Here is a 9,667-nt window from a genome sequence, read left to right as displayed (position 1 = left end):
GAAATGTACTCTTTATCCCCTACGATTATCCTAAATGATGTATCAAATAAATTGGCATGTTAGAAGTAACTAGATATTATAAATCGTTTCTATGACTAGAAATTCATGAGGAGTTTATACATAAAAAAGAATAGGTGTCCCATCTTTTTGTTTTGTTATGTCGCTGAAGGTTTTGATCTTCTTAAGAATGATAATTGTCCTTTCCAGCTGCTGTAAAAATGTTTCTAAGGAAGCACACATTTAATTTCTTTTTCCATTCCTTTCTTGCAGATTGCAATATACATGTGTTAAATCAATCTTTTTTTTTTAGGAAAAGGATGGGCATATTAAATCAATATTTTGATCATGAAACTTGAAAATTTTAAATATGTCCTGAGAACCCTTTTGCTCAAAAAAATATAGAGGACTAGGGACAGGGTTCAATTCGATGTCTACCCTAAAAAAGAAAAAATAAAAATTTAAGCGCATCACCTATTTTATGTTAAATAATAAAGCTACTATACTTGAAGCGAAATACAGACAACTTACAGTAAGAACAGGGCCTATGGTTAAATCTTGAAGTTTCCTTCTCTCTGCTAGACCTTTCATCATGGAGATGAGTATAGTTGAGTCCCAATTCTGCAAGAAAATTGGCTGTTTATAATGTGCATATAAAGAGGAAGGCTACATGCATTTGCAATTCATTATAGGACAAAATAATCATTCCCCTTAAAGTATTGGTGAACTCACTAGTTGCCCCAAAAGTATCACTTTGCCCCCCCTTAAACCATGTGTACGTGTTCAATGTGTTTATTTTATGAGCCTACAGTAAAATATCTAACAGATTGATGACATGTTAGTGTTTTCTTGCAATCATTGTATCTTTTGCAATCTAAAAAATATTTTTTTTAAATTCATAAAAATGGTTAACAAGTGAAAAGTTTCGTGAGAGAGAGAGAGAGAGAAAGTGGTTAAGAAGTGTTTTTTACTTTGGGAAAAAGGAGATAAACTGACAAAAACTCATGAAATATACAAAAAAAACACGAGTACATCATTAATCTGTTAAATATTTGACTGTGGACTCAGAAAATAACCACATTGAAACTATAAACATAGTTTAAGGGAAAGTAGGTAAATTGATACTTTAAGAGGCAACTTGGGAGTTCACCAATACTTCAAGGGGAAATGATCGTTTTATCCTTCATAATACAATGTAGAAAACATTGCAACAAGGTATCAAAGAGAAGCATATCTCTTGGCATACAGAAATTGTATGCCAAGAGAAGCACGTCGATACTCAACAAAGTTGTGAGATAATTCTACACTTCATGCTTTATGATTATGATGGAACATATAAAAATAGGTTATAGATATTATACCTCATGCATAAATAACATTGACTGTGCTGAACACTTTTGACCACTGCAAGCATAGGCATCCTGATCGCACACCCATGCTACATACTCAACCTATCATCGAAATGAGGTTAAGGAAACGACTAAATAAGTTAAAATTGGTCAATATAAACTGCCATGCAGGAATCAAACTTCAATATTGGAAAAGCTCAATACAACATAAATGCCAATTTAAATATTTGAATAGAACCTCCTGTACATCTGGACCCAGGATTTTCCAGTCAAAACCTGCATCTTCTAATTTAACCCGCCCTTTCAAATCAGCAGCCAGCTTTTCTGCTACTCGTGAGCTTCCAGTAAAGAGAGTCATTTGTGGTTTTGCCTATTAAATAAAACAAAATCAAAACTAGTTAGACCCCTCACCCCCAAATGACTGATATTATCTCTATACTACATTTAGTCGATTAAAATGAAAGAGCACCCAAACACTTGTTTTGCTATTAAGCTTACCTAAAATAAATTATATAGAACGATGGCACAAGAAGGGCTTCGTGTACATTGAAATTTCAACAAGACAACATAGAGAAAACGGATTTTTCCCCCTCTCCCAAACTCCCCACTTCCCACTTCCTATCCTACAAAAATCTATGGCTAAAGGACGTGATGGAGTTATAGTGAATACAGCCCAGGGACATATATAAACTCCCTCGATAATACATCGAGCCATAATTGATTAGAAGGCAGGATGGGAGATAATACTGAAAGAAATAATCCATGTAAAAAATTAGTTATTCCAGGTAGACGAGAATGCCACAAGAATTGGAATAACTAATCAAATTCACTCAAATACACAGGGAGGTAATACAATGATTGGGTGCAGATAGTCACATTTTGTAATGTAAACAACCACTAAGGAGAAAATCAGGGTGTTCTTTTTAATCAACCTACTTGACGATAGACAATGTTTTAGTAAGCTGAAATAACATAACCAAGTATGATATGCAAGACATTTCTCTCCATAACAGGAATTTATATGATGCTGGGTTCTTGGTTTCTTCTAGTATAGGAGGTCTTAGTTGCACAAAGTGCTTTGTTATAATTTGAAGCCAGTGGAGTCCATTTGCTTTTACATGATCAGTAGCAAATAAAGCAGAAGATAAGGCAGGTGGGTGGATTGGATACGATCTATTCATGTGGAATATGAGAAAAAGGTAGACCTCTAAAAAGAAAAGGCATTATGCATGTAGGATGTATCAAGTAAACAGACCTCCATTAAAAGCTTGTTCATTGTTATACAAAAGGCATTATGCATGTAGGATGTATCAAGTAAACAGACCTCCATTAAAAGCTTGTTCATTGTTATACCATCAGAGTTGATGAAATCCACATCCTCCTTAGGCAGCCCACACTTGTGTAGCAAACGAAGCATCTGCTCCATAACAATGCTTACCTATAGTAACAACGTATAATATACAATCAAAAAGTGAGGAAACAAACAAACCATCTCAACAAGGAACTGATAAGATGGTCAAATGAATCCAAAGTAGAAAACAGCAAAGCAGTGGTAATGCATTTCATTTAAATGCTTACAAACCACAAGTATATAGAACTAACAAAACTTCCTTGTATGCTAATAGACTTCAGTGAGTAGCAAAACCACATTTTACACGACACTGTTTTATCTTCATCCTTTCTTCTTTTTTTGGTGAAAGAGTAGGAGGAAGCGAAACTCCAGCAACACTACTACCATATCAATAAGAGATTTTTCTTGCAACCCCGAAAAGAACATAGTACAGATAACAGCAGTTCAACTTTACAAGCTCAATAGTTAATTCTCACAAAAATAGAGTAAATGAAGTTCTGACATAAAAAAAGCATAGTGCTGTGCTTCAGTGCTTGACCCCCACGCCTAGTCGCCTTTGTTATTTATGATGATCATTCATATTTTAATTACCTTTGTATGTGTTTGTTACATGTCCTAACTCATAACATTATATTAAAAGCATACGTATTTACCTTGCTATCAACTTTCAAAACTGGCTTATTCCCCATGTAAAGTGCACCCATCAGCTGCAATAGTGGGATCTCCAGAGGAAAGTTAAAGGGAGTAATAATTGCAACCTGTGAGAACAAAAACAAACATCAATGTTTTAGTTTCTCTAGCACAGACATGAGTAAAATAAGAGTTTCCAGGATGTATAACAAAGTTACACTACATTATTAATAATTACTATTATGCAAGTTTTCCAATTTACCTCGCAACCAGAATAGATTTTAGTCATTATTTCGCAATAAGTGCCAAATAGTGTCTTTTCCAATGTTAATGAACTCGAACTAAATTGGCAAAAATGATGACCAGAAGGCAATAACCTACTAGCGAACTAAGCGTCATATGCTTGAAGGAGCTGATACCTTCTGGAACATGGGTTTCACATATTTCATAGACTTAGTTGGTGAATTATTTTTCACAACCAAATTGTGAAGTATAATGTCAAGAAAATTTAGATGAGAGTTTGGCTACATTATTCTGATTCTTCTTTTATAGAGCTGAACAATTTCTATTGTTCAATGGAGCATCAAAATAGTTATTTTAAACCTTACTATATTCCCTAATATACCTATCTTACCCTCTTCTATTCTCTTTTTACTTTTAGTAGATTACAATTATCTAATCCAATTATCCGAGTTGGAATCCAACATGACCAAAATAATTTAGTTTCAGCTCCAAATCAGAAACTACATAAAACCTCAAAGGCATTCCTCTTGAGTAAGTTAACCGTGTAATTCGCAAAGCACAATACTACATTCTACTACATAAGGCAATAGAGCCATGGCATCATGTGATTCCTTATCACAGAACTAATTTCCTCTGAGACTTCTCCACCCTCAAAATAAAAGGAGAAAAAGGCGTCCTGAAAGATGCTATTGAATTACTGCATGCATGTGGGGCATGCATATAAATAGAATTTATCTTACAATATGGACCCCACAATTTCTAGGTATACCATGACATATTTCTCACAGACTGCGATCTTTGAACACATAATAGCTTTTTGTCATCTATCCCAATCAGGACTCATCCAAGCTAATTCTTTATTGCAAACAAAACCCATGCATATTTAACATTTTATGCCAATTTAATGAACAGATTAGATTTATGCGTTTAACAAAGTAAAGACTTACAGGACCATAAGGCCAGCGATAGCCATTACTCTGCTGTCCAAGATGGTTGCTTAACAAAGTAAAGACTTACAGGACCATAAGGCCAGCGATAGCCATTACTCTGCTGTCCAAGATGGTTGCCAGGAACTGCAAATGACCGTGCCAGGAAGAGGCCAGCGATAGCCATTACTCTGCTGTCCAAGATGGTTGCCAGGAACTGCAAATGACCGTGCCAGGAACCGAACCTACAGATCAGAGATGAAAACTATAAGATAGATGAAATGTAAGATTAAGCAAAGTTCAATAAACATATACACATTTCTTACATATGAAATGTATTACCTCTTTAACCACGAATAAATAACTGAACTTAAGAGTTCTCATACAAGCCCCATTATTTTTGCTCAACCTTTTTATCTTTCTAGGAAGGACCATTGGAGGGAAGCTTGCATCAGAGGCCTATGCAACTCCAAGCTGTTTATGACTTACCATGTCAAATCAGAATGATATCGACATTAAGTTACTATCGACTTCAGAAACCAGTTACTGTATCTTCTTAAACATACATGAATATTTGGTATTTCTTAATGCTAAATGCTTATATGGATTATTTGGCCCTTTCAAGAATTTTAAGCCCCCATTTGAAAAGGGGGATAAGAAGGTACAAGTACTGCTACACTTGTTCGACATGTCAAATACCCTAATTTTATTTGATACTAATTTGAACATTTTAAAACAAGACCGCTCTTATGCCTGAAATTTGGTTGCAAAAAAAAATTAATAATAAATACTCATGACCAACATTTTTCCTCCAATTATTCCCTATATTTCCTTTAATATGCAAAAAGCAGCATGTAAACGCTACTAGGTAAGGTGCCATCATATACATATTTGACATTATTTGTAGATGACACGAACTATTGCACTGAAAAAATGGTTATAGGCTTATTCAATTTTTCACTGCCTAGAAATTTAATAAAGAAACATTGGTATGCAATATTGCTGCAATGCAAATACAAATACTCAGAAAGAATTTGCTAGCCTGCCACTTGATTATGCAATATTTGTAGTCCTAAGTTGGACACGTAATACCTAATAGGACAGCCAAAATGAAAAGTGCATAAATGGTACATTAAGAACTCTTCTCAGCACAGTCTTAATGGCACCAAATTTCTTGACCACATTTAAGAAGATCAAGTATGATAATTTCAAGCAGTGTAGAAGCAGCAGGTCAGTACCTGGTCTCCAGAAAAATTTTCCAGGAATTTTTGTGTAACTTGGACCTCACCAAGAGCTTGAGTATAACTCTTTGGAGAAACTCTCTGAATAAGCGTTGAGAAGAATTTTTCAACCTGGCACATTGTTGAGTATTGTAACATAGAGTACATAGAAATAAGGTGATACAAAAATATAACAGGCATATTCTTTTGAGAAGGCTAAAAACACCTTTTATTTGAACATAGCATGAAAAAATAAATATTTTCTGAAGAAATATGGCACCTCGGGTTGTCCAAGCATATGAGCCGCTTTTGCAGATATCTCTCCAAACATAAGATATCTGTAAAATATTATTTATCAGGCTTGATTTTCAAGAAAGAATTTCTGTAGAAAGTAGAAACAACCAATAAGATATTAACCAATATTAAATCACAACCTAATTAGAACAGATTATGAGTCTATGACATAGATGAAAGTCAATTTGACCTTGGCAAGTCATTAAAAGCAACATGTTCAACTGACCACATTACATAACATGCTCTAAGCTCAGGAATTCTGATGACAGAGGTGCTTCAGAGCCAATAATCTTTCATATGTTTGCCAACCCAATTATACAATGCATCTCATAATGTTATTTGACTACACAGCCTGAGGAGCAATTCCATATACAGGATTGAGACAAAGAATGTAAAAAAGATGATGTTGCATATAGATGAACTTGTATCAACAAAATAACAGCATAAATCCATAAGCATTACCATGTAGATTCAAAAGAAAACCAAATACACATATGTCATAGTAAAAAATAAAGAGAAAGCTTATATATGTCCCCAGATTTATTATGACGCTTGACAGGCAACATAAGCAAATATCTAATCCGAACATTATGCAGAAGCAGTTGGAAATCCTATGAGAATAAGCCAAAGGTCATATTACTTTATCCATGGAAACTTCATGTTTGCAATTCAACCGATAGATTAATATTGTCCTGCATAATCTACAAAGCCTGTACATCAAAGCAAAAATGTTTTGTGATTTCTTATGCATCAAGCTGTAATAAAATGACTAAATTTTAATAGAATTTAAAACTCCAAAGACCTTGAACTTTTCTCCCCAATCAAGATAGGTCTTTTTGGTTCTCCGTCTTTAAGCTCTAGATGATGGTTCTCGTTAGCATGGTAACCATTCATTTTCCATTAACAGCTAAAAATGTGCATCTCAAGATTTCTTATATTTATGCTAATAGGATGTCACAGACTCACACAAACTCACAGGTTCAAATATGAAGATCTGAAACGAATGCACATCATGCACATTCTCAATTACTTTATGCTTGCATACATAAATATACGGAAAGGAAGGATAAAAACTTGGGAAAATTGATAGAACTTCCGTATTGAATTAATGGTCGTTGCAAGACTGTGATAAACCATGTAAGTCTAAGGATATAAGCTTACTAGTTATCATCTAAAAGAAAATATGAACATGTTTCAGTTGGTTTGAGAACAAATATTAACTATAAGCAAATATCGTTAGTAGAAAATATTCAATGTGTAACCTCTGTTTCCAAGGGGACACTTCCAATTTCAAACATTTTTTATTCGGTCTAAAACTTTTGTTTTGACTGTGAGAACAAGACTTTACCATCAATTTTAAATTTGATGACCTATAGAGATTGTGCAATCAATAATATAATAATTCTCCCCTTGTGCCAGTGAATATGCACGCATATGTAATGTTCAATGAAACATGCCTAAAAATTTTGTAGCAGTGTACATATTTATCCTTGAAAGTCTCATATGCATGGTTTTGACAAGAATAAAGAGAACAAACCTTTCTGGGGATCTGAGTGGGTTATGCAGCCCATGTTTTGGACAGCTAGACAAGCTCTCTACAAATGGCTGCAGATAAGTATGATAATAGTTAGAATTCCCCAAAACAAAGAAAAATGAACACAGATCATAGTTTGAAGTGCCAACTTATTTTTCAAGGACCACATAAAACGGAAAAAAAGTACTGAAAATTAATTTTAATCTTTTCATAGAGTTAACTTATATAGCTAAGGAACCATTTGCTGCATGTCATGTACCTTTATTTCTGCTTCCTGAACTTCTGCAACGTTGATGAACGGATATCCATTTAAGGGATCAACTATTGAGTTCCAACTGGAAGATGCTTTCCATTTACCCTGAACTAAATATAATCACCATCAGGTTTTTGTTCTGAACTATTTATAAGGAGAATAGAAAGAAAATTTTCCTAGCATATAACCATATTAATCACAAAACAATTCTGAAAACTATGGTTGCGCCATTCTATTCCAAGTTAGAGGACACTCCTATATATTCAAACATAAAACTACTGCCAAACCAAGGAGATCCTTTACATAGGAAATATTACAGGCTTGTGGATAAACTGAATTATTTGCCGAGTACTCAACCAGATAAGTCTTATCTAGTAAGTTTTATTGTTTAGTTATATCTCATCATTGAATTGCCAATTGGTGTACTGAAATTCAAATTTCAATGTCTAAAGAATGCTTGCATGCTGAATATATCACACTATGTTCGTGGACATTACACATAGTGAGGTCCACTGATGCTATCACATACATATCCACCATGGGATACTGGTTTATCTTTAGGAAGAAACTTGATAGTTTGGAGAAGAAGTAGAATGTAGTTCATAAATTAAGTGCAGTCAGAATACTGAGCAACAGCCAATACCACTAATGAGATGGTGATGTGGGCACAATATTTATTGGTGAACTTGGTTTTGCATCATTCCTTCTTATGAGACTATAACGTGACAATTGAGCAGGCATCTATTGCATTAGTCCTGTTGTTTATAACCAAACCAAATATATGGAGATTGATTTGCTTTGGTCATGAGAAAGTTGAGCATACACATCCAGTAAGCTCCAGCTTGAGGGAGAGCTATAAGACGTACTATAGTAACCTCAGTTGATATTTTATATGCAATTATATTAGTACCTAAAGACCTTAATCAATCCCGAAAACATATTTCAGATTTCATGGCCAACACAAATTCATATCCAACACAATGGTCATACCACCAAGACTACACATTAAATAATTTGTAGCTTCACAAAGTAATAGTTCATAGGCTTAAATAGAGGGTTTTGAATAAGAGAAGTGATAGCAAATACATAACAGTCACAATGTGCATAACCAAAATCATGATACAAGAAACTAGTAGCCTACCCAAGTTCAGCACTTCTGCAGGTTGAGAGACTGAAATCTCTTCAGCAGCTACAGTAGCAAAAGGCGGTGAGTGGATTGATCTGTAGCCATCATAAAGTGTACAAGTCAGATGATGATGCACCAGCAACAACAAAAATTAAGGGGCCCATCAATGAGGTAATCAAGAAGAGTTCAACGCTAAACGCTGCATATCAGATAAGCCAATATGACAATCATAAGATACAATAATGACAAACACAACTTTTGACCTCCAACAATCACAAACACTTCAAAACTTTGAAAGACACCAAAGTGCCACCACCTGATGGTCCTAATCTTCAAATTTTAGCTGACTCATAAACATGCTAATCAAAAAGAACTTTTAATTTTAAGAGACCAATAAAAAATATAAATAAAAAGAGTGAATGATGAAGAGTTTGATCAGAACATGCATACAAGACCAATGTTACAGAAGGCGCTAAGTGGACTAGGTGTTTGAGCCAGCGCCTAACGCTTAGAAGCCTAGGCGGTGCCTAGCCGTTCGACTATTTTTTAAATTATTTAATTATAATAATTGATAAAAATATGTATTAACTTCATATAAATTTGCCAAAAAAGTAGCAATCTTAGATTCACAATAAACCATGCACTCTTAAATACTAAATAGCCAAAATAATAATTAACAATGTTATAGTAAGCGCTAGGAGATTTAGGCGTTGGACCTGACGCCTAGAACTTAGGAGGTTTTTT

General features: G+C 34.4%; 1 protein-coding gene across 1 annotated transcript in view; it reads right to left on the bottom strand.

Moving 5' to 3' along the window:
* LOC109843548 (probable aldehyde dehydrogenase) overlaps window positions 1-9,068 on the bottom strand; it is a gene marked incomplete at its 5' end in the record, with an annotated part of 12,330 nt that extends 3,262 nt beyond the window's left edge. The window contains 11 exons of the mRNA XM_020412484.1: window positions 529-618; window positions 1,359-1,448; window positions 1,585-1,716; window positions 2,671-2,784; window positions 3,351-3,455; window positions 4,655-4,741; window positions 5,735-5,848; window positions 5,997-6,054; window positions 7,548-7,615; window positions 7,804-7,907; window positions 8,939-9,068. Of these exons, the coding sequence (XP_020268073.1) occupies window positions 529-618; window positions 1,359-1,448; window positions 1,585-1,716; window positions 2,671-2,784; window positions 3,351-3,455; window positions 4,655-4,741; window positions 5,735-5,848; window positions 5,997-6,054; window positions 7,548-7,615; window positions 7,804-7,907; window positions 8,939-9,068 (1,092 nt within the window). The remainder of the gene's footprint in view (window positions 1-528; window positions 619-1,358; window positions 1,449-1,584; window positions 1,717-2,670; window positions 2,785-3,350; window positions 3,456-4,654; window positions 4,742-5,734; window positions 5,849-5,996; window positions 6,055-7,547; window positions 7,616-7,803; window positions 7,908-8,938) is intronic.

This window comes from Asparagus officinalis, chromosome 5, assembly GCF_001876935.1.
Source record: "Asparagus officinalis chromosome 5, Aspof.V1, whole genome shotgun sequence".
In the NCBI taxonomy this organism is placed as follows: Eukaryota; Viridiplantae; Streptophyta; class Magnoliopsida; order Asparagales; family Asparagaceae; genus Asparagus; species Asparagus officinalis.
Note: the sequence above shows the minus strand (reverse complement) of the source record. Positions and strands in the feature narration are given on the sequence as shown.